At 39.3% G+C, this 24,623-nt stretch overlaps 2 protein-coding genes across 16 annotated transcripts in view; one reads left to right on the forward strand and one right to left on the reverse strand.

Annotated features, from left to right (window-relative positions):
• Positions 1-7,592, forward strand: part of NFE2L2 (NFE2 like bZIP transcription factor 2) — a 33,972-nt gene extending 26,380 nt beyond the window's left edge. The window contains exons 2-5 of the mRNA XM_059703986.1: positions 2,553-2,819; positions 3,473-3,562; positions 5,293-5,481; positions 5,877-7,592. Coding sequence (XP_059559969.1) covers positions 2,553-2,819; positions 3,473-3,562; positions 5,293-5,481; positions 5,877-7,097 — 1,767 coding nt within the window. The 3' untranslated portion in view covers positions 7,098-7,592. The remainder of the gene's footprint in view (positions 1-2,552; positions 2,820-3,472; positions 3,563-5,292; positions 5,482-5,876) is intronic.
• Positions 1-22,313, reverse strand: part of HNRNPA3 (heterogeneous nuclear ribonucleoprotein A3) — a 39,980-nt gene extending 17,667 nt beyond the window's left edge. For 7 of the 15 annotated variants that reach the window (XR_009453805.1, XR_009453804.1, XR_009453806.1 and 4 more), the window contains exons 1-10: positions 22,142-22,299; positions 20,032-20,154; positions 19,794-19,940; positions 19,505-19,715; positions 19,151-19,240; positions 18,973-19,068; positions 18,798-18,875; positions 18,192-18,335; positions 16,985-17,107; positions 16,823-16,891 (exon numbers count right to left, since the gene is read on the reverse strand). Coding sequence is in view for 9 of the 15 variants with exons in the window: in XM_059703989.1 (XP_059559972.1) it covers positions 16,839-16,891; positions 16,985-17,107; positions 18,192-18,335; positions 18,798-18,875; positions 18,973-19,068; positions 19,151-19,240; positions 19,505-19,715; positions 19,794-19,940; positions 20,032-20,154; positions 22,142-22,213 (1,137 nt within the window). In the remaining 6 variants the exon portion in view is untranslated. Of the gene's footprint in view, positions 1-2,623; positions 2,649-12,454; positions 14,056-15,594; positions 16,730-16,822; positions 16,892-16,984; positions 17,108-18,191; positions 18,336-18,797; positions 18,876-18,972; positions 19,069-19,150; positions 19,241-19,504; positions 19,716-19,793; positions 19,941-20,031; positions 20,155-21,064; positions 21,093-22,141 lie in introns of those variants that run through there. The other 8 variants (XM_059703990.1, XM_059703988.1, XM_059703993.1 and 5 more) reach the window with 8 other exon arrangements.
• Positions 22,314-24,623: the final 2,310 nt, after the last annotated feature.

Raw genomic sequence — 24,623 nt, forward strand, 5'->3', positions numbered from 1 at the left:
ACACGGAGAAGCCCCAGGCCTAGGCAGTCTGGGGAAAGTGAGGGGGGATGTATGTGTCAGAGTGGTCCCTGGGCGCTAGGACAAGTACAGTATTTGGTTTCTCTTTTATTGATCTTCTGAATAGCTCACTGCACATTCTGCATCAGTTTTTGAGATTGGTAGGAAAGGTACTGCCTATTTTATATGGACTAGGATTCAGTTGAGATTGTGAGATCATGCATTTTAGTGCTAGCATTTAGATGTAAAAGTCTAGATAAGATGTTCTGATGTATCTAGATTCACTAAGAAGATATGACCCAACCTAACCGAAATTTTACCTTGGCCTTTGTCTTTCACATGACCTTTGGGTAGACATGCCCATTAAAATGGAAACAAATTATCTTAAAATGGAAATTATTCCAATGATTTATGTTAATGGGGAGCTCACTGAGAAGACAGCCATGAAAGCTTCTACATTGCTTATTTTGTTGCTTGTGGCCAGGAAAATGATCCAGGTGACATGTCTCAATCCAGCCTTTTGTAAACTGGCCACTTCACACTACCAAAATGTCAAAGCAAAGTATCTGAAACAATGGATTGATTTTATACCCTGTCCAATTTAGGAACCACTGGCCAGTGATCAGATTTTTAGTGCAGGCTAATAGTTTAAAAAGCATGAGTCAGTCCCTGATTGCAGCTGCCCGGTGCATGTCCCTCCCAGCCACTTTCTTTCTAGTAGTCTCCCTTCTCTCTCAACTTCATTATTCTTATCTGTAAAGTAGGGATATGTTATCTTTATGTGGTTGTTCTGAGGACTAGTTTGTATATGCAGAATACTTAGAACAATGCCTGACATATAGAAAGTCCTTAATAGATTTCAGTTTAAACAGGTTTATCCTAGCCAGTTCTAAAGACTACAGGTGTTGCTTTAACTATACCTACCATGTGTTTTTCAGGAGTGGGGAACCTTTTTTCTGCCAGGGGCCATTTGGATATTTATAACATCACCAGAGGTCCGGTGCATGAAATTCGTGTACTTGGAGGGGGGTGTCCCTCAGCCCAGCCTGCACCCTCTCCGATCTGGGATCCCTCTCACAATCCGGGACTGCTGGCTCCCAACCACTCGCCTGCCTGCCAAGCCTGATCACCCCCTAACTAACCCCCTGCCAGCCTGATCGACACCTAACTACTCCCCTGCTGGCACGATTCCCCCAACTGCCCTCCCCTGTCGGCCCGGTCACCCCCAACTGCCCTCCCCTGCAGGCCCGGTCACCCCCAACTACCCTCCCCTGCAGGCTTGGTCCCCCCCCAACTGCCCTCCCTCCCCTGCAGGTCTGGTTGCCCCCAACTGCCCTCCCCTGCAGGCCATCTGTGGCAGCCATCTTTTAACCACATGGGGGCAGCCATCTTGTGCAAGGGTGTGATGGTCAATTTGCATATTACCTCTTTATTATATAGGATTCTTGGGCCATACAAAATTGTCAACTTAAAAAGCCTGCTATATTTGGCCAAACAGTTAATTAAATCACTCCTAATGCCTTGTCAGGGCCAGACCAAATGATTTATCAGACCTTATACAGCCCAAGGGCCAGATGTTCCCCACTCCTGCTACAGATTATACTGTTTAAGGCTAGAATGGCCCTGCCAGTGTGGCTCAGTGGTTGAGTGTAGACCTATAAACCAGGGAGGCATGGTTCGATTCCCAGTCAAGGCCTGGTTATATAAATCAAAATAACCATCCCCTCATTGCAGGATTCTCCCATTATCTTAAACTTAATGCCATCTATCCTTCCCTGGAGCCATGTTTTGTGGTTGTTTTTTTTTAAAAGAGGGTTATTTACGACTTCTTAGGAATAAACCTAGTGGGCAGTATCCCTTTCCCAACTTTTTTGGTAGTCAACAGGCAACCCCTTGTTTCACCCATGTCACAGGATTGCCTTTAGCTAAGACTTTACCAATTTGTTCATGTCTCAGGAGGTAAAACTGAAGTCAAGGTGAAATTGTTTTAATAAGTGAGCCACAGCAGCAGAGTAGCAAAAAATGATGGGGGCAAAGATAAACCAATGTAGGAAAAATAAGAATGGTAATACTAGTATTTCAAAAATGCTAGACTGACAACTTGTTTGGATTTTTTTCCTCCTCGTAACTGGACATCTGCTGAGCAAGTTTAGAAAAAAATTCTGTGTATTCAATCCATATAAGCACTCTAATGGCCTGGCGTGCTTGATCTAATTTCTGCATTCTACATTCTGGGATTTCTTTTAATTTGGAACTTTAACTTGCAACATTTGTTAACTTTGCTCTTTCATGATCTCATCATCACCCAGTCATTAATAATCCAAGTAAGAAATGATTAGAATGGATGGCTGTGTTTGTAGATTATTTATTGTTCTTTAAGTATGGAATTAACTATGCCCTTCCAAAACATTGGATTTATGTTCCTATTCAGATTTTGTTTGTAATTGCCCCACTACCCATCATCAACAATGGTATAAGGTGAATTTTGTGGTATCTGCTATTTTAAAACCATCTTAACCATGGTCTCTGCCCTTCATTTTTTGTCTTGAACATAGGACATGGATTTGATTGACATACTTTGGAGGCAAGATATAGATCTTGGGGTGAGTCGAGAAGTATTTGACTTCAGTCAACGACGGAAGGAGCATGAGCTGGAAAAACAGAAAAAACTTGAAAAGGAAAGACAAGAACAACTCGAAAAGGAGCAAGAGAAAGCCTTTTTCGCTCAGTTACAACTAGACGAAGAGACAGGTGAATTCCTCCCAATTCAGCCAGCTCAACATATCCCATCAGAAACCAGTGGATCTGCCAACTACTCCCAGGTACCGAGTACTCAGTTCTTGGAAAGATAGCAGGGTTAAGGGGAAACATTGACTCAGGAGTTAACACATCTGTATTTGAATTCCAGCTTTGCCTTTCACTATGTCTTCATGACTTTGTCAAGTCATTCCCAACCTTGGCCTTCTGATGAGTTCAATACTTGATTTACCTCACAGAATTCTAAGGATTAGGAGGACATAAATCACATGAAAGAGCTGTGTAAGCTATAGCAGCATCATGGAGGATCAGGCTGCAGCGGTGGTGGTGGCAGCAGTGGAACCAGTAGTAGGGATTACTTTGGCACCAACTGTGACAGGCACTGACTGTCCTAAAGTACCTGACATACTGATTGATTTAATCAATACAACGATTATCTGAATTAGGTACCATTATCCCCATTTTCTCTAAAGATGAGCAATTAAAGCTCAGAGGTTAAAAACCTTCCCAGGCATTAAAGAAATTGGGGGAGCCCATTTGAACCCAGTCAGTCTGGTTCAATTCTCTGCTCTTAATTATGACACTAAACTGATTTCTGAACTAAGAAATCTGATTTGAACAGATGTAAACATTTTCAGAACATCAATCATGAACCTTTAACCCAGGAATGGAACATTAAACAAATTGTTTTCCCTTTTTGTCTTTCCCTTTTATCCAGGTTGCCCACATTCCCAAACCAGATGCTTTGTACTTCGATAACTGCATGCAGCTTTTGGCAGAGACATTCCCGTTTGTAGAGGACAATGAGGTATGTAATATTTGATTCACAGCAAAATTCACAGCTATATCTGATATATCCTATATGGGTCCCTTTAATGTCTCTCCATTTTATAAAAAATGAAAAACTTCTTAGGATGAAATTTGTCAATGAAACCTTAGTCTATATGTAACTTTACAGATCCCCACACAATACAAAACCCAAAACGTTTACTGTTGCACAGCCAGAAGCATGGATTAGCATAACCATGTAACTAAGTAACACATTTGTTATAAGTACTAAAAAATAAATTTTGGTGAGTAGGCAAGCAGAGTAATACACTAAAACTTGTTTAACGATTTTTATAAACCTATTATGTTTGAAGCACAAAGATACAGCTTCGTCTTCCCAAAAGCAGCCAGAGGTAACCTCTGAAAATGGTCCACTATTCACTTGACCTAGAAAACCCCACAAAATCATGCATATCAAGAGGTTCGAAATCTGTGTGTTCACTTTAAGAACACTCGGGAAAACTGCCCAGGCCATCAAGGATATGCATATGTGAAAAGCCACCAAGTATCTGAAGAATGTCACTTTACAGAAGCAGTGTGTGCCATTCTGTCGTTAACAATAATGGAGTTGGTAGGTGTGCCCAGACCCAATAGTGGGGCTGGACACAGGGTTAGTGACCCAGAAGGAGTGCTGAATTGTTGCTGCCCATGCTTAAAAATGCAGAGCCCTGGCCGGAGTGGTTCAGTTAGTTGGCATTGTCCAGTGCACCAAAAGGGTTGCTGGCTCAATTCCTAGACAGGGTACATTCCCTGACTGTGGGTTCTATCTCCATTGGTGGTCATGCAGGGGCAGCCAATTGATGTTCTGCTCTCACATTAATGTTTCTTTTTCTCTCCTTCTCCCTTCCTCTCTAAAAATCAATAAAAAAAATATTTTTAAATGCAGAGAATAATGCTGAATTTAAGGGTATAGATGTAGATTTTCTGGTCATTGAGCAAAACCAAGTGAATAAAGCTCCCAAGTTATGTCGTAGAATTTACAGAGCTCATGAGCGGATTTACCCATATATGAGCTCTCCCTGCCACACTGAGATAACGCTACTGAAAAAAAAGCAGATTGTTACTAAACCAGCAAGGAGGTTGTACAGAAGAAAAAGATATCCCAGAAGAAACTGAAGAAACAAAAACTTATGGCCTGGGAGTAAATTCAACATAAAATAAATACTAATCTCTACAATAAAAGCCTAATATGCAAATCAACCGAATGGTGGAACAACTGGTCGCTATGATGAGCACTGACCACCAGGGGGCAGATGCTCAACGCAGGAGCTGCCCGCAGGCCCAGGCCAGCCAAGGCGGGTGCCAGCGGGCACCCCCCTCCCCCCGGTCACCCTGTTAGTCACCCCACAGATCAGCCCTGATCGCCAGCCACTCCTAGGGACCCTACCTGTGCACGAATTTAGTGCACTGGGTCTCTAGTAAAAAAATAAAAGCAGGGGGAAAAAAGATACAAATTAAATCCTAAAGAATACCCATTTTCAAGTTTGCCTTCAGATGCATAGGATAACACAAACCAGTAAATAAGTACATTTGGACTCAGGTGGGTAAGAAAAAAAGATGTTTCCTTGTATGGAAAATAGGGGTCATAAGTAGTTCTAAGTAGAATACAGAACTGCAGCCAGTTCCAGCTTGAGGTGTGATAGTGTCTTGGAGGACACTCACCTACTGCTGACAGCAGATTCATGAGGATAAATGCCTTGTTGATTTTAGGTTTCTTCGCCTACGTTTCAATCACTTGTTCCTGATGCTCCCAGCCACATCGAGAGCCCAGTCTTTACTGCGCCTAGTCAGACTCAGTCATCTGAACCTGTTGTCCTTCAGCTAATCAGTGATTTAGGTAATATGCAGCAGGACATTGAGCAAGTTTGGGAGGAACTACTATCCATTCCAGAATTACAGGTAACTAAGATCTAAAATAATAAATACCAAAGATGCTATTTTATATTCAGTCCCTTTAAATTAGTCATTCTGGTTATTTATTATTTATATGCCACCTATTTATAGGGATGATTAGAGAGTGCTTTTAAATTAGTCATGAGAGCTGCCCATGCCCACTCAAATGCAGTTTTGTTAGTTAAAGGGGCTGGATGTCCTGAAGTCTGACCTAGAAACTCTGAAAATAATACAGATGCTGAGGCATAAATATCTGTTGGAAATGGGTATTTATCTCTGAATTATAGAAAAAAACAGCTTGGAGAGAATGGGGGTAGGGAAGTTTTAACTCAGATATAGATTATCAAGTATTGAAAATATTTAACCTTGATTTACAGAATGTAAACTTATTTTCCATGCAGTGTCTTAATATTCAAAATGACAAGCTGGTTGAGACTAACACGGTTCCAAGTCCAGAAACCAAACAGGCAGACATTGACAACAGTTATCATTTCTACTCATCGATCCCTACACTGGAAAAAGAAGTAGGTAACTGCAGTCCGCCTTTTCTCAATGCTTTTGAGGATTCCTTCAGCAGCATCCTCACCACAGAAGACCCCAGCCAACTGACAGTGAACTCATTAAATTCAAATGCCACCATAAACACAGATTTTGGTGATGAATTTTATTCTGCTTTCGTAGAGGAGCCCAGTATCAACAACAGCATGTCTTCCTCAGCTACTTTCAGCCAGTCACTCTCTGAACTTCTCTATGGGCCCATTGATGTTTCTGATCTATCACTTTGTAAAGCCTTCAATCCTGAAAGCACAGCAGAATTCAATGATTCTGACTCTGGCATTTCACCGAACACAAGCCCCAGCATGGCATCACCAGAACACTCGGTGGAATCTTCTGGCTATGGAGACACACCACTTGGCTTCAGTGATTCTGAAATGGAAGAGACAGACAGTGCCCCTGGCAGTGTCAAACACAGCGGTCCTAAAACACAGCCAGTTCAGACTTCTGGGGAGACAGTTCACCCCCCGTCACCATCTCGGGGGCACAGTGCCCCAGTAAGTGATGCCCAGTGTGAAAACACACAAAAGAAAGAATTGCCTGTAAGTCCTGGTCATCGCAAAACCCCATTCACAAAAGATAAACATTCAAGTCGCTTGGAGGCTCATCTCACAAGAGATGAGCTAAGGGCGAAAGCTCTCCATATCCCATTCCCTGTAGAAAAAATAATTAACCTCCCTGTTGATGACTTCAATGAAATGATGTCCAAGGAACAATTCAATGAGGCTCAACTTGCATTAATTCGAGATATACGTAGGAGGGGTAAGAATAAAGTGGCTGCTCAGAATTGCAGAAAAAGAAAACTGGAAAATATAGTGGAACTGGAACAAGATTTGGATCATTTAAAAGATGAAAAAGAAAAATTGCTCAAAGAAAAAGGAGAAAATGACAGAAACCTCCATCTACTGAAAAAACAACTCAGCACCTTATATCTAGAAGTCTTCAGCATGCTCCGAGATGAAGACGGAAAACCTTACTCTCCTAGTGAATACTCCCTGCAGCAGACGAGAGATGGCAATGTATTCCTTGTTCCCAAGAGTAAGAGGCCAGATGTTAAGAAAACCTAGATATGGAAAGATCTGACCTTTTCTGAGCTAGTGTTTTTTTGTTTTGTTTTGTTTTGTACTATTATATATACTAAAAGCTCCTACTGTGATGTGAAATGCGGAAATATACTTTATAATTCTATGCAAAATTATAGTCAAAACTAGTATAGAAAATAATAAACTTTGAAAGCATTAAACTGTTCTCAGTATGCGGAAATCAGTTTCACTTTAACTGCAAACTTAATTTCTTAGAACACCATTTGGGCTAGTTTCTGTATACCTGTAAATACTACAAAAACTTATTTATACTGTTCTTATCTCATTTGTTACATTCATAGATTTATATGTTTTGACATCTGGCTAAAAGCAAATTGTTGTAAAACTAACCACTATGTACTTTTTTAATAAATATCATATGAACAAAAAAATGGCATTTTTTTATTGTTTAGCTCTGGCAAAAATAAAACTGTTTAGTTGAAAAGCTGGTACTAATAAAGGAATACGATTGTTAAATTATTTGTAATTCATTTGCATTTATTCACAGTATTTTCAATGACATTACGTGGTCACATTTAGGTGTTTTTCTTTTTCAGAATGCTTTCATTGAAAATATGCTTTTTTAAAAAATCCTTATCTGAGGATATTTTTCCATTAAATATATTTTTTTGGTTTGTTTTATTTATATTGGTTTTGGGTTTGTTTTTTGTTTTGGGGGGTTTTTTTTGGAGAAAGGGAAAGACAGAAACAAATCATTTTTCTGTATTTCTAGAACCAGGAGGAGCCTGCAATGGAGGTACATGCCCTTGACCAGAATCAAACCTGGGACCCTACAGTCCACAGGCCCAAGCTCTATCCACTGAGCCAAACGGCGAAAATATGCATTTTATACTAAACTTCTGGTGCTAGAAATGTAGAAAAATAAAGTATCAAGAAGCTCTTTTATCATTTCAACATTAGGTATCTCAACCCAGTAAAGTGTTCTACCTTGACATGAAAACTGTTCAGAAACCCATCTTCCTAGAACTACTGGGGAAAGACAGCAAATGTACTATGCTGTGCAAGAGGATTGGGAAGACCAGTAAAAAAGCATTGCAATTTGAAATAGGGTAAAACCTCATTGAGATTGCATAGGAAACCCATTCTGTTGAGTAAAAATACTTCAGACAGGACACAAAGTCCAAAGGCTCTGAAACCTGTTTAAAAAACACCCACAAGGACCATATGGCTGAAAATGGGGGTTGTGGGGAGAGAAAGAGGTGAGTGGGTAGAGGAGTGAACGTGGCAGAGCTCTCTTAAGCCTTCATAAGGACTTTGGCTTTTACCCAGCAAAGTGGGGAGGTGTCAAGTAAGATAACATCAGATTTTTAAGTCTCCCTGCCTTTTATTGAGAATATTCTAGAGCAGCGGTTGCCAACCTTTTGGACCTCACAGCCAACTGGCTGGCAACCGCTGCTCCAAAGGTTTCCTTAAACCAGCAGTTGCCAACTTTTCGGACCTCACGGACCACCAGTGATCCGCAGACCACTGGTTGACGACCGCTAGCTGGTCTACAGGGTAAAGGTGGGGAGCAAGGCAGCCAATGGGGAGGCTTTGCAGTAATCACATGGACTATGGCGTCTTGGGGTGATAGTGAGGGCACTGGATTTTGTTTCAAAGGTCAAACTAAATGGGTTTTGACAGAATGGATATGGGATGAAGGTGCAGTCAAGGACTTGAACACCTGTAAGAACTGAGATCCCCAGAGATAGCAAAGACTAGTTATAGAAAGATCTAGGTAAGAAAAAATTTCACTTAAAATCAGTTTCATCTCACATATTGAGATTAAACGTAAAAAATCAAGGCCCCTCAAAATCTGCTGCTGAATAAACCACTCACAGCATTGATCCACTATTTCCTCGCCTAATCAAATGTTTGTCTTGTTTGGTTTTGTTTCAAAGTAGGGAAATGTAGATTCACTTGAGGATTGGGCATGTTTAGAATAAACAGTACGTGCAAATTATTCAGAACCCTAATCATTGGAGGCAATACAGTGCAGAGGTCCACAGGCTCAAGCCAGATAGCCTGGGCTTGCTACCACCATTCTAGAATGACTTCCAGTAACTCAAAGCAATCAGGCTCATTTCCTTATCTGTAAAGTGAGCATAACACTGAGTTACTACACAAAAAGCACTATCTACACACTATAAATGGGCATTTTCTCATTTTCTTTAGCCTTACATTAGATGCCTTTTGGTTGCAAGTGAAAGAAACTCAAGTCAAATTAACTTGAGAAGTTGACTGATGACTGGGAAGCTGATTGAAAACGACTTAATGTGAAGATTCTATTGAGCTTCCTTGTGTGGTCAATTTCTTCCTGGCCATAGCCGGTTTGGCTCAGGGGACAGAGCATTGACCTGTGTGGACTGAAGGGTCCCAGGTTCCCTTCTGGTCAAGGGCACATGCTCAGGTTGCAGGCCTGATCCCCAGTAGGGGGTGTGCAGGAGGCAGCCAATCAATGATATTCTCATTGATGTTTCTCTACCTCTCTGAAATCAGCAAAAATTAAAAATAAACTTATAATGGTGGTGATAACTTTACCAACCTTGGGGAAAAAAATTTACTTTGAACTACTAAACATACTGTGTATTTGAAATGAAACCTTTAAAATCCTGGCACACCTGTTTGTGCTTCACTTTATTGCACTTCAGATATTTTACAAATTGAAGACAAGACTCTCCACCCCCAAAGATTACAGCTCACTTTATTGCATGGTGTGGAACAAATCCACAATCTGAGGTCTGTGTAAAACAAATCCTAACTTACTGACAAAAAACAAACAAAAAAAAGCCAAGTTTTCATCTCTTGATCTGTATTTGAGAGTTTTGTGTGCTGATTGTTTGGCTAATCATTGTTTTGTTTTTTTTAACTGATCTTAGAGGTTTGTTGTTCCCTTCATCCATGTATTCACTGGTTTATTCTCGTACAAGGCGGAGATTGAACCTGAAGCCTTAGCATATTGGGACAATGCTCTAAACAACTAAGCTACCTGGCCAGGGCTGAACAAACATTTTATTAGAATCTTTAATTGCTCGACACTGCATTTGGTATATTAAAAAAAAAAAATTTGCTTTCTCAAGCCCATGCTTTTAAGGGAGAAGATGGCTGCTCAAATGTATTTTATAGTATTTCCCATGCCCGTACTTTCGCTTTTAAGCCTCCAACATATACTATTCTCATCCCTATTGGCCTACTTAGGCCAATTTCACTTGCTTTTTATTTTTAATGTTTTCAGAACTGGAAATATTTTAATGCCATAAAAACTTGAATCACTGTGGAGACACACACACAGGCATAATTATCACCCATTAAAACTTTAGATTTGCTTCAGGACATTCTTAAGGCAGTAACACTAATTACCAAAAATACTATTTTTAGAGATCATGGACCAGGCACTAGGTTTAGCTCTTTTAAGTTCATTTTTTACATTTAACCATACACTCAATGAAGGTGGGTATTATCTCCATTTTACTTTCCTAGTGCCCACCCCACCAAGGAGTTAGGTAAAAACAAGTTTTTAATTGGACAGAATTTAGGGCAGAGAATTTTGATTGGAAGAAGTTACTTTATTTTCAGTAACACTAGTAAAATTCAACAATCCTTCATTATAGACAGCAAACCACAAATGGTATACACAGTACTATCATCAAAAAAAAAAATCACAATTTTAACATCAGATTACTGTTGCCAAGTATTTTAAAATACCATCTATGTATCACTTCAAAGTTAGACATCAGACCCACCACCAGCCTCCTCTGTTTAAGGCACATTTACTAAATCAAATGTAATATTTTGCTATTTCCAATGTAATGTTTATTTCTACATATTTAATGCATATGAAATCAACATTCTAAGGGGGTTAGTTGGCATCACCAAACTACTGACAGATAGCATTGGCATAAGAGTAAGTTTAAGTCCCAAATAACTTGCCCAAGCTCACAAAATTCAAGTTTCTAATTTTTTTACTGATTTAAAAATTTAAAGGTGTAATAGAAGATTGAATCAAAATAGAAAATTTATCAACGCTCCTTCTACGTTAAGTATGTATCTTAAAGAATGTTAACTCATTTGATAGAATGCATGGACCAACACAACGTATTTTAAAAAATTACCTTGCAACCTTCAGATACAATTAGAATTCTTTCCCGATTATAAACCCTTTAACCACAATGGCATAGTGAAATTTAACCATTTTGACTCCTTTGAAGTATTTTTAAAGCTGTCAACACCTTTGTATGTTACTTATCCATTACTTATCAATAAAGTTTATTAGTTGAATATGGATAAATTCCTATTTCCTAGCTGATTTTCAGTACTGTGCCCATTTAACTTCTACCACATACATGAAGGCAATTCTCAATGCACCTTTGCCATTACCAGTCTGAAAAAGTGATGGGCAAGCTACCTACCACCTTACTCTCTTAATCCTTGTTACTTTTTAATTCTAAGTCCACCTAATATTAACAGGATCCCATTTTTTGCAAAAGTAACTGATCATCAAAAATTTAATTGGTCTGTGATGAGTACATGTAGGATTCTAATTTTCTTCTTTGCCTAGTTTCAATTAATATTTTCATTTGGAGAAAACATACTTATTTTGGTGGAAATGAAAGAGTTTTGGATTCAAGTATTAACTGGAATTATAAAGTACTTACAGCTACAGAATATAAAACCACTGCATGTAATATAACCAATGTTGAGTACAAACAAAATGTGTTGCAATCCTATTGACAGCTACAAGTCCCATATGGATTCAATTCAAATTATTTCACTTACCATGTTAACAGCTGTTAATACTAAGAATCCACATAACTTGTGTTATATTTTTATGTCACATTTATCAAAATCCTAACTCAAAAACCGTTCAAACTTTTTAACAGATGACTATTTGGTTTAAGTTGCAACACTGTAGTTTAAAACTTGATCTCATGGAAGTTTCTGCCCAACCCACCATCATAGCATGAAATTTCAACCAATCCAATGCCTTTAGGAAACCTAGTATTTCCAAGGTGTGGAAGGAGTCCCCTTTTCATCCTCCCAAACTGTTTTTCACTTGCTCAAGTATCCTTAACTACATGCGTGCCCCCAACCCCCCACCCCCAATACATCATTGATACCTCACCTATCACCCAAGTATGTACATACTGTTTTTCAAGACTTAAATCCTTAAATGGCAGTAAGCTTTATGTTTAAGATATTTTTCCATGCCTATTTCCCAGGTCAATGTTTTCCAGTGAATAGAACCCACTTTTCCAAGTTTCCTGTTGTTAGTAAATAAAGTATGTCATATTCACCTATAGCATTTAAGTTACACGGACATTGTGAAGTGACAAAACCACACACACATTTCTAAAAATATTTTAATGAAAAGGTTAGCTTTCTGTAAACATTTCATTATCCTACAAATGAAACATTTGAATCCATTGCAGACCACCTCTTAAGTCTTAAAAATCAAGACATTGAAATAGAAAATTTTGAATACTCATAGGCTAATATATTACCTCTGCACATTAGCATGCTTTTCCCCTATACGTTGTGACATAATTACTGGAAATCTAAGATACTGTTATTAACTAGAAATGTTTCAAATTGTGACTTCTATATTGGAACTCCTCAAACCAAGCGTATCCCAATTGTTTAGTTCCTTAACAAATGGTCTTTATTACCAAATTTTATTCATTAGGACATGGGTGTAAAGGTAGGATTTTTTTTTGCTTGTTTTTAAAACATGTGAAAAGCAGTAACCCCTTGAGTTGCTTTGACAATGTAAATAAGTTTGCCTTGACCATTTCCTTATGAACTTTATTTATTGGTGCTATGACTTAAGGGCATCACATTTTTCAGTAATGACAGTGTTAACTCCATTTAAATTAAATCACTTTATTTCATAAAAAAATTAGACTGAAAAGAATGCCTTTAAAAAAAGAAAATGTTTATCTTAGGAAATTTGCTTCACTAAAGCTATGCTAGAAATAAAATTCATCAAAATAATTGCCTTGCTTTTAATACTTCATTCTCAAGTGGTGTAGAAATTCAGTTCTGGTTTAGATAGCCAGCCAGTCATTTTGTGAGAATAAACTGTGCCAAACTTACTATTTATGTAAGAATTTCATTTGTTTATAATTTAGAAACTAGTTTCATTTTCAGCATCTATCCCCAAGTGTTGTTTTTAAAGTAAATTGTTAAATTTCAATTTCTAACAAGCCCTTATGAAATCAGCAACTGATTTGCACAGAAATTAATAGTTTAATTATTCTTTGGGAAGTTGTCTTTTAAAAGGGAACATTAGAATAACTAGTAGGTCCCCACTGCTTCTGGTTAACAGGTTAAATGACACACACACACACACACACACACACACACACACACAACAACAACCCTAAAAAGAACCAAATATTTATGCCATTAATCTAAATAACTCCCTGATTTTATATGCAAGAGAATTTATATATGAGGCCACTTGAATGAAGACCATTTTTATGTTTGTATCAATCTGTCAATTTAAAAATTCATCCCAAGGTTTTCCCTAGAACGAGGACTGGCAGGCTTACTATTTCTGTTAAACTAAATCATGCTTATTACAAAACTGCCAAATTTGAGGTCACTCCCTTTCTCATCAAAAACTGACTTTACCCTAAAGACACCAACAATGAATTATGTACATGAGGCCACACGTCACTCAACATGAACACTCATGATTATTTGCAGGAAAGTTTTAAAAACTGTTTAAAACGTTTTGGATGTGGTTCCAAAATCAAGTTTTCAGCTGAACAATTTTACTAATGTACCTAGTAGTTTTAAATGTGTAATATAAATTTGTAGGGAAACAAATGGTGTCATCAGGTTTTACTGTGAGCTACAAACCTTACCCAGCCAGAAACCTTCGTATTTAAGATGGTAGGAAAGACATTCCTCATTTAGGCAAGAAGGGTTCTCATTCAACCTGCAAATCAAAAAGATTACTCTTACCTTGCTTTACAAAAAAGTACTCTTTTAATAAGTGAAAAATTTCAAATTCAAGCCTTACCTAATGCTTATTGCCCTTCCTTGCAGGTCTAAATGCTAGACCTAGTGACTGTGGCAACTATCTCTCATTGATGTTCCAAAGGGCGAAGATCTCCTTCCTGCTAGACTTTCTTCGATATTTCAGTTGTAATAAGCAGATTTAACTAGCTTTTGAAAAGTTGCTCACTATCACCATAGTATCTTATGCCTTCACTTCTCAGTTGAAGCTCTTGCTGCTGCCTTGTCATTCTTTATTTATGCTGACTTGTCCATACTCAAAAGGCTGCTGAAGTCCTGTCTGAGTGAGTCTCCTTTGATCCACACTGTGCTCAAACAGCACATCTTAGGTCCTTTAAAGCTGGTTAAATGGCTCTCCTCATGGCTTACTTTTCCACTGTTCACAAGAACTAAGCTAAATACAACTTATAAACAGGTCACATACACAGATTTCACCTGCTTATAGGTTGCAAACATCAACTTACTGAAAATATATTTCACTATTAAACTAGTTCCAGAACATAAGAAAATTTGTTAACAGTACAATTAACTTCATATGCCATTAAAGGATACTGTCAAGGTTGTGTCAAACAATTTCACAAAATAGAAACAGGAAATGTTAATCACCCCCATTCCTTCAACCTTTATTATATGAATAAAAGAACTTTAGACAATTTAGCTCAATTTTAATAAAATGTTTCCCAAGCATTATTTTGACCAGGTACCCAGGTTTAAGTTATAAACATTGACAGTGTCCATTTATATAACCACACTTGAAGTTGTAAAGACTTAACCATTTTCTAATATTTGCCTATTTTCTACGCTGCTTTATTCACATACGTCCATTAACAAATGGCATGTTGTCTGTTACATTTATTGGTGAGTGTTTTCTGGAAAACTGCAGTATCTGTGAAGACCGATTTCCATGCTGGCATTGCATGCATCCAAATATTAATGCACAGAGGCACAGAATTAGAGCAACAAGAGAGCATATGCAAACACTAGCACGCCCAACTCCCCGTTTTATTGCTTGTTTTTGCTTAGTACTTCTTAAAACAAAAATAAGAACCTTGAATTCAATGTTCAACTGCCAAAGAAATAACAACAGCAGGGCACATACTTAGGGCTTGAATTAAATTGTGAGCACTAGGCTGGCGCAAAACAGTAGACGTTGGTTTATATATATGTATGACCTTATCATCTAAAAATCTTCTCATCCCGGGTCTTCCAAACAAATTAGCTCATACCAACATGATTTAGGTTCAAGCATACACAGAGAAATGACAGTGTGTTCTTTGGGATTTTGATTAAGAACTCAGACAATCCAAATTTGAATTCAGATCTTTGGGAAATGGGAAGCTTGTACTAAGCAACTGTGGTACACTTCTGCATTATGTCATTTGGGCCAATTATATCTAGACTGTCCTTGGTTCCATCCAGTAAAATGTAGAGGGTACAAACAGGAAAGCATGCCAGCCAGTTAAGGGTTCAACAATGCATGATTTTTATTCTCTTGCTTTGAGAGTTTGTATCAAAAAAAAGTTAAACCAAGGAAAATAACGAAAGATTTATGGGCCTCTTGTGCTTTAAAAAGGAAAAAAAGGTAGCCACCAATTTGCTCAGATACAGCAGGCTTAGTGGTCCTATATTTTGAAAAGTTTTAAAAAATGGTTTTTAATGGAAGAGGAAAGGAAAAACATCCACTACCCCTTTCCAGAATTTAAACAGAGGGCAGCAGACATTCTTTACACCCAAATAAATCTATGGTAGCAGTTCACATGTGACCAAGGTGAATGTAGAATGGAGATGTTCTAAACACAGCTCAGACTCTCAGCAAAGCCAACACACTAAAACCATGATTACATTTGGAAAGAAAATGCACAAAAACCAAGTAGGAATTTTGAGTATTCATTTGAAGGTAAATCTTAATGTCATCAAAGTCACAAATATGCTAATTTAAATACCCAATTCTATTTATCTAAAACACACATTGCAAACATACAAATATCTATTCTCTCCACATGTCAGAGCCCATTCATTTCATGGTTTGGAAATGGGGAAAATAGACTCCCCTTAAATTGCAAGTCAGTAGGTGTTTCTTTACAGTTAACTTTAGCAAAATTCATACAAAATAGTGATTAACAATGATCTTCTTTACTTGTTAACTCACAAGGAAACACCTTCAAAACTGCATTTTGTTAAAGTTTCTGTACTAAAATGTAGAAAAACTGAACTACACAAATATTGAAAAGTTAAAAATTCCTTAATTTTTTATTCCTGGTACCACTACCACAATTTACAGGGCAATATACCTGATGTAATGAAAAGAAAAAGAAAAAGACAAAGCTACAACAGATAAAAGACCTCAGGAATGTACATCTAATTGACACTACATTGCATTAATCAATAGCTGCACTTTTTGCAAACTGTGGCTATGACAGTCCTGAACAAGAAGGGTTTCCTGTTTAAGCTGCAGTAACTTTTCTGACTATGGATCATCGTTCCTCCTGTGGCAGATTTTTACAGTTCCTCTAATGCATTTGGGACGACTGTCTCAAAGTAACCTGCAGCTTTCCTGACAACTCCTCGCTCTCTCTCCTGCTAAGAACTGTAGCCTGTTGAATAATACAGGATAAAAAAATTATTACACTCAGTGAACAGTTCCACATATGCTTTATCATCATGTTAAAAATTTAAATTATACCTACCCTTTTCTGCTGAGTTTTAGAACCTTCTGCTACCATATCCACCACTTCCACCACCAGATCCATAACCACCTGGAAATATGCAGGTAGAGAGTTTTAAAAGAAATATGATACACAAGTTTGTAAATTAAAAAGTTCTAAAAAGTTTTAATGGAAATTATTTACCACCATAGGGGCTGCCCGAGCTTCTTCCACCAAAACTGCCCCCCTTCATGGGTCCATAATTTGATTGCTGTTGTCCACTGTAATTTCCAAAATCATTATAGTTTCCACCTCCACCATAGTTACCTGAAATTACAAAGGTTTTTACTTGTGGCTGATTTACACAATTATTTCCTCTTCTAATATACATATACCATCTTAACAATCATGACAGCATACTTTACAACACTAACTTGCAACTCCTTGAAAAACTGATTTGACAACTATCAAATTCTCTCCACCACAAACTGAGGCCCACTAAGCAACCTCAGACATGGGTAAGGAATGAAAAAGAGTAAAAAATGGTCCCAAGAGCATGTATCTAGACTAGACAGCTCATCTTTTGTTTAAATTTGATGCTAAACCCCAGCATTCTCCTTCATACTACTAACACCATCAAAATTGTCAGTTTGATTCACTCTAATTCTGATGTAGTACAATTTTTTAAAAAAATATATTTTATTGATTTTTTACAGAGAGGAAGGGAGAGGGATAGAGAGTTAGAAACATTGATGAGAGAGAAACATCAATCAGCTGCCTCCTGCACACCTCCTACTGGGGATGTGCCCGCAACCAAGGTACATGCCCTTGACCGGAATCAAGCCTGGGACCTTTCAGTCCGCAGGCCGACGCTCTATCCACTGAGCCAAACTGATTAGGGCTGATGTAGTACAACTTTTAAGTCAATGATAGAAGTACTCTAAATTAATTTAATAAAAATCTTCTATTGTTGATATATTAATAGTCCAAAATGCAGTGCATTTGTAACAAAGCTCTTTAGTGTCATGCAGTAATATAATGCAGTCTTGCTTATAGTCTGCAATGTATCTTTGACACAGTGAGATTTAAAGTGCTTTCCTCATTTAAAGCCCAGATGACACCCTCTTCATTTCAACAATTTACAATTCCCATTTGTCCAGTTTAAAATTGCTTAGCGTTAGTAAAATCCTAATTAGTGATAAACACCCATTTCAAGTACAAAATAGAGTTGAATACATTTTACCAATTTACTAAATAAGCACAATAAAAAAAATTCAGTTCAATTACCCATCAATTAAGTAATTTCTGATTTTACAATACATGAAATTTGACCAAATGCTACGTTTTAATACTTTTAAACATCTATAATGGAACTATAAACAATGAACATTTAAAACAAATGAAAACTTACCGCCAAAATTTCCCCCTTCATTGTAACCATCGTATCCACCACCGCCACCATATCCACCACCTTGGTTTCCATATCCTGGTCCACCACCACCACCACCATAGCCTCCTCTACTACTATAACCAGGACCACCGCCATAGTTGCCACCTAAAAAAAAAAAAAAAAAATTAGGTCACAAAAACAAATATATAACTGAACTCTAGTTTGTATTACATTTAGACCACTGGAAAGTAAGTCAATGAATTGATTTAGCACTAAAGCTTGGTTAACAGAACCAAGAAATCTGGGCTAGTAAGAATTTAACATAAATGCTTAAATATATTTTAGTATTAAAAATTTGTTTTTAATTCTTTAAATTTCACTAAGGAAAATAGTGAAGTCTCCTAAGATAGTACGCCAGCTCAACTAACTAGTACAATAAACATAACTGGCCAAAAATAATTAGCTACTGTTAAATCCTTAGGGGGAAATAAGTTTAAGTCTTCTATATTAGTTTAGATGCATACTTTAGCCATCAAGCCATTCAATTTTGACTGAAATTAGAAAAATAAAAACACTTAATTGTCTATAAAGCCAGGAAACAAAATACCAAATTTTAAAAAAACTTACCATCACCTCCAAATCCATTATATCCACCATCACCTCCTCCATAACTACCTCTGCTGCCACCTCCACCACCGTAGCCTCCTGAGGAAAAGCAAGGTATGAATTTAAAAAGTGTAACATTCAGCTAACCAATAAATTTTAGGAAGACACATACTTAGAAATAAGATAATCATCCTACCTCTTCCACCAAAGTTTCCACCACGGCCAAAGTTACCTCCACCACCTCCAAAGTTTCCTCCCCGACCCATGAAATTGCCAGATCCACCTCCACGGCCTTTAACACAGGCAAGGAAGATCTTAAGAATCTTACAGACACCACTCACGTTTATTGTTTAAGTATGTACGGTATTACTCACCTCTTTGTGATCCAGCAGACTGCATTTCTTGTTTGGAAAGGGCCTTTTTCACTTCACAATTATGCCCATTAATAGTGTGGTATTTCTGAACTAAATTTTTTTTTAAATCAAACAAACAAAAGTTATTTGGGGTTTGAAAAAGCACATATAAATGATATCTTGTAGCACTACACATAACATTAAATATCTAGGATGTTACCGCTTATTTCTTGATTCGGATGCTGGTTACATAAGTGTAGTCACTTTATGAAAACTGAACCATACACTTTATGCACAATACAGTTTAAGTAGTTCAGCAAATTTAGTGTAGAACAAAAAAGCCATTTCTGCTTTCTTATTCAACTTGCTACTTACCAACAATTTTATCAACTGTATCATGATCATCAAAAGTTACAAAAGCAAATCCTCTTTTTTTCCCACTCTGCCTGTCCTCCATAACTTCAATGGTTTCAATTTTGCCATACTTTTCAAAGTAGTCTCTCAAATTATATTCTTCTGTATCTTCTTTAATACCACCAACAAAAATTTTCTTCACTGTTAGATGGGCACCAGGCTTTACAGAATCCTACAAGAAATATGCAAGTTAAAAAAAGACACAAGTCTTTACAACAATTTCACGTTATACAACATGGTATTAAAATACCTCTCTAGAAACAGCTCTCTTTGGTTCCACTACACGCCCATCAACCTTGTGTGGTCGAGCACACATTGCTGCATCCACCTCTTCAACACAAGAGTAAGTCACAAAACCAAAGCCCCGGGAACGTTTTGTTTGGGGGTCTCTCATCACCTACAAAATAAAGTTTTAAACCATTGAAACACTCCTCCACAAGTCTTCCACCTCTTTCTAAAAACCCCTTTTTTGTCCTTTAGTAACTTACCACACAATCTGTGAGTGTGCCCCATTTCTCAAAATGTTCTCTTAAACTGTCATCTGTAGTTTCAAAGCTCAGACCACCAATGAACAGTTTTCTCAACTGCTCTGGTTCCTTAGGATCATGGCCCTGAGAAAATAAACCAACACATTTTATTTATATCTTTTAGTGAATTGCTAAGATGCACAAGCCTTTTACTTTGCTACAAATAAACTCAGTATCAAATTCTGTACCATTATCACTTTGTCCAGTTAAAATTTGGAGTAGGATCATACAAATCACATCAACTTAATAAAGGAACTAAAATACCAAGAAAACCTATAAACAGCCTTTTAAATGCCAACATCACTCCAACTACATTTTAGTCCAAGGGAATCCCAAAATCAAAAGTCCTTTAATTTTAAGCTACAAAAGGGCCTGGGAATAGATTATTTCAGATGCTACTGCTAAGAACCCTAAGTATTGTAGAAGCACTTTTCCATCCATGCCATTTCTTCTCATGCCAAGCATTTCATTTTAAACCAAAGCTGTGAGGTACAACGTAAAAGTCTTGAGTGGTATTTCTGAGAAATGGAAAAATCTCCCCTACATTCCCTCTTTAATTCCAACGGTATAAAATAGAAAACTACCATTATCCGGAACATTTAAGATCTTACTTCCTGACATCGTTGTCAGCGTGGCTCAAATAAATTATTTTTTAAAAGGGGAATTCACGCCACTGCCCCCCCCCCAAACTCTTAAAAAAATCCACCATGTATCTTGACAGTTTTTGATAACCAGGTTATGTGCTGCAAAAATTACCTATGTGCACTTGTATGTATCACATAGCAAAATTTTCAAATACATCTTGTAAGGTCACAAAAAGGGCAAGCTGGATTTAAGTATAAAGCTTATTGGCTGAAAAGAATGAGATTCTCCTTAATGATGTGGACTGAGCTATTTTACAATTTAACCAGCTCTTTAATAAATTCCATGAATTGCCATTTAGTCCATGCATTAAGATATCGTTCATCCCAAGGCCTTACATACAGGGGCTCACATTTACATTCTAATGTCTTCATGTGTCTTCTAAAGGTACAGTTGTTAAGGCAAATAATACGAAGAGACTGTCACAGGCTAGAAAAAAATGTTAAATGATTAATAGCCTACAGCATTAATTCTCTTATCTTTTCAAGTCCTGGTTAAGTGCATTTAATTTGCAACACCAAAATGACTAAAAACAAACAAACAAACAAAAAAAAACCACACATACAAACTATGCCTCACATAAAATTATCTGAAGCACATGAAAAATGCAACCGTGGTTGCAGTCCTCTAAAATAAAAATCCCAAAACTATAACCAGAGCCATGGGAAAAAAAGATTAAAAAATGTTTTAAGTTCCTATTGTACAATGGCGCGAAGATATGTATAGTTTTAAGTACTTTAGCAAGAACAGATCAGGAAGTATTACATAGCAGCAAACTTTTTAAAAATTTATCTTCAACTGGATGCTGCGGAAAAAAAAAAAAGATTTTATTTTCTTTCGTCTGTCAGGCCTAGAAATGTGCCAGCCTAAGTTCAGAAAAGGCTCTGCGCCCAAGCTTCGGGGCCATTTGCGGCATTTTCTGCCCGGCCGCCTCCTCTCTCTCCCTTCCAATCTCGCGCTCTTTCCCGGCGGCAGAAGCAGGCGGCGGCCATTGCGGGCCAATGCGCCATTTCGTAACGCGGCGGCGGATCAATGTCAATGTGGCCGCCGCCCGCCTGCTCGCTCTCCCGGATGTGCCTGGTCGTCCCCTCCCCTCCCCCACCGCCTCCTCCCAACCGCTCCCGCCCAGGCCCGCCATGCCTGCCTCGGCCTTAAATCCGAGGCCGCGCGCCCGGCGGGCCGGCTCCCCTCCGGAGGGCTCCCCAGCCACGCCGCGCCTCCGAAAGGCCACCTGTGCAGCCGAAGAAGAAAGCGAGGCGGGCGGGAGGCCCCGAGGAGGTCTCCGAGGCCCGCTCCCTTCCCCCTCCCACCGCCCGTCTCAACGCAGAGCGCGGGACCGCCGACCCGGCCACCCGGCCTCCCCGCTCCCATCGAGCCAGGCCTCCCACGCCGGCCACTACCCATCAACCCCCCGCTCTCCCCCTAATACCTCCTCCCCCCGGCGGCGGCGGCGACGGCCGGAGTCGGGCTGGGGGCGACCGGGCGGCGGTTTTACCTCCATTTTGAGACCGGACTCGCCTCTTCCAACTCGAGTTCAATATGGGACCGAGAGGAAGAGGCGGGGCCAGCCGTCACGTGACGCGCTTTCCGCGCGCCGCCGACCTGGTGGAGGAGGGGCGAGTTACGCGAGGGGCGTGGCTAACTGGGCGCAAAGAGGGACTGGACGAGCGGATTGGCGAGCAGAGAGCGGGGGCGTGGCAGGTCGCGGGAGCGCGCGCGCCTCTTCAACTTCCAGTGCGGCGCCGCCCTTGCCGCTGTTCGCGCCCGGGCTGCCGCGGGGACGTCTGCTCGGGCTCGGCCAATGGCGTGCGCACACGTCGGGAGAACGCCTCGTGACCGCGCGTCACCGGAGAAAGAGGCCTTTCCCTTTCTTCTCGCGCCTCTTTCTTCTCCCCCGTGTAGGCCTGTTGGTCTCAGTGTCCGAATTAACTCCCCTGCCCGGGCCTGCATGAGCCCACGCTGTTCTCTCCTGTCCTTTAAGGTCCCAAGAAAGACCCCTCGGCTTCTCCTCGCGTGTTTCCAAATACAAGCGGCCAGTCTCCGTGCCTGCGGCGCCCGCTGTGGGGGGTCTGCGCTAAAAATCCCTTTGATGCCGACGTGTATGAATCACGAGCCTTTGGAAAGGCCTCAAAACGCGGCTCTCACCCTGAAATTGTCCCCTTAAGGACCTGCGGCAGGACTGGTCGAGGTCAGTTGCTTAGGCTCCCCCTGATCTCAAATCTGCCGGCACTATTTTCTAACATTTTCCTGGTGACCGAGGAAAGAGCTGAAGCAACTTTTCTTGGGGATGGAATTTAGGGAATTGAATGATTTACAAGACTTTAAAAGCCGGGTAACAAGGTACGCTCCCTAATGGCCAGTAACCTTTTCCTTAGTGCTTCTGTGTTGTGAAGCATAATGAACAAGATCGATTAGAGTCAAAAACTGGAGATGCACTCCTTTTCCGGCCGAACTAAGTGATTTTAAATCATTTGACCTAAATGAGCTTCAGTGTTAGTACTTTTTAAAATGAAAATGGGGATAAGATTCGGTCATCTCCAACACTCAGGAAACATCAGTTCATCTCTAGACCCATGTTTAAACAAAGGTACTGATGAAAGTGACTATAATTGGCAAGGGTCCCTACCGTAAGAAAGATTAGGAATCTAATCAATTATATTGTAAATTGTTTAAAAAACAGTTTGTGTTGACAAATAGGGAATAGTCTGCTTGGGACTTGGGAAAAAAGGAGCACACAAAAATACGAATTTGTTAAGGTTTATTTAGCATTGCCCAAGCAGAACCGGTGTTTTATTTGGCAGACAAGAACAAAAGGCACTTTTTCAGGGCGGAAACCAGTCACCAGTCCTTAATGTAACTTGGATGAAATGACCCTCCGAACTGGCCTCCTCCTGTTGCTCTGGTTCCAGTATCACCAGCAAAGTGTTCCGTGCTCTGCCTCTCAGGCACGCGGATACCCAGCAACAACACGCTGAGACGTCGGGAAATGTCTACCCTTAACTTATGACGACTCTTGAATTTACTATGCATAGGCATGGATAACTTGATTTCGTTTTTTCTTTCTTTTTTTAAAAAATATGTTTTTATTTATTTCAGAGAGGAAGGGAGAGGGAGAGAGAAACATCAATAATGAGAGAGAATCATTGATCCACCGCCCCCTGCAGGCCCCTGTACTGGGGATCGAGCCCGCAACCTGGGCATGTGCCCTTGACCGGAATGGAACCTGGGACCCTTCAGGCCGCAGGCTGACGCTCTATCCACTGAGCCAAACCGGCTAGGGCGATAACTTGATTTCTGATTCAGTTCTGAGTATGTAGAAAAACGAAAAATTAAAGACCTTAGGAAGATGGTATTCACACCAAAGTACCTGGTGAGAAACTGCAAGGATGATCATGAAAACTGACCACTTGGCTTCACTTTCTGGCATGTTGTCTAGATGTTTTCTAGCCAATTATTTTTATTTTTTCTAATCAATTATTTTTAATAACTTATTTTATTATTCTTTCTTCTTTGAATTGCATTAAATTCTGATATTAATTTGAGAAGTGGTGGGGGGTGGTATACTAAGTACTTCCATCCAGGAACATGAATGTCAGTCCATTTATTCAGATCTTTTGTCCTTCAGTAGAATGTGGATTCCTCCCTTTGGATTCATCCAGATTTGTTGTTCATCCAGACTCTGTGGTGTTTAGACATTAGCTATTTCTTACTTCTACAAAGTTTCTACTCTGTGGACACATGGTAACTCATATAAATATCCCTGTTTGAGTTCTTGACCCTGGTAGACACAAACTTGACCCTTGGCTGCTGTCTGTCCTTGTAGCCCTGGCTCTCTTATAAGTGTGTGTGTGTGTGTGTGTGTGTGAAAAGGTGGGGGGCGGGGGGGGGGGAGAAAGTACATGGGGTGAGGA

The sequence above is a fragment of the Myotis daubentonii genome, chromosome 7 (genome assembly GCF_963259705.1).
Source record: "Myotis daubentonii chromosome 7, mMyoDau2.1, whole genome shotgun sequence".
NCBI classification, from domain to species: domain Eukaryota; kingdom Metazoa; phylum Chordata; class Mammalia; order Chiroptera; family Vespertilionidae; genus Myotis; species Myotis daubentonii.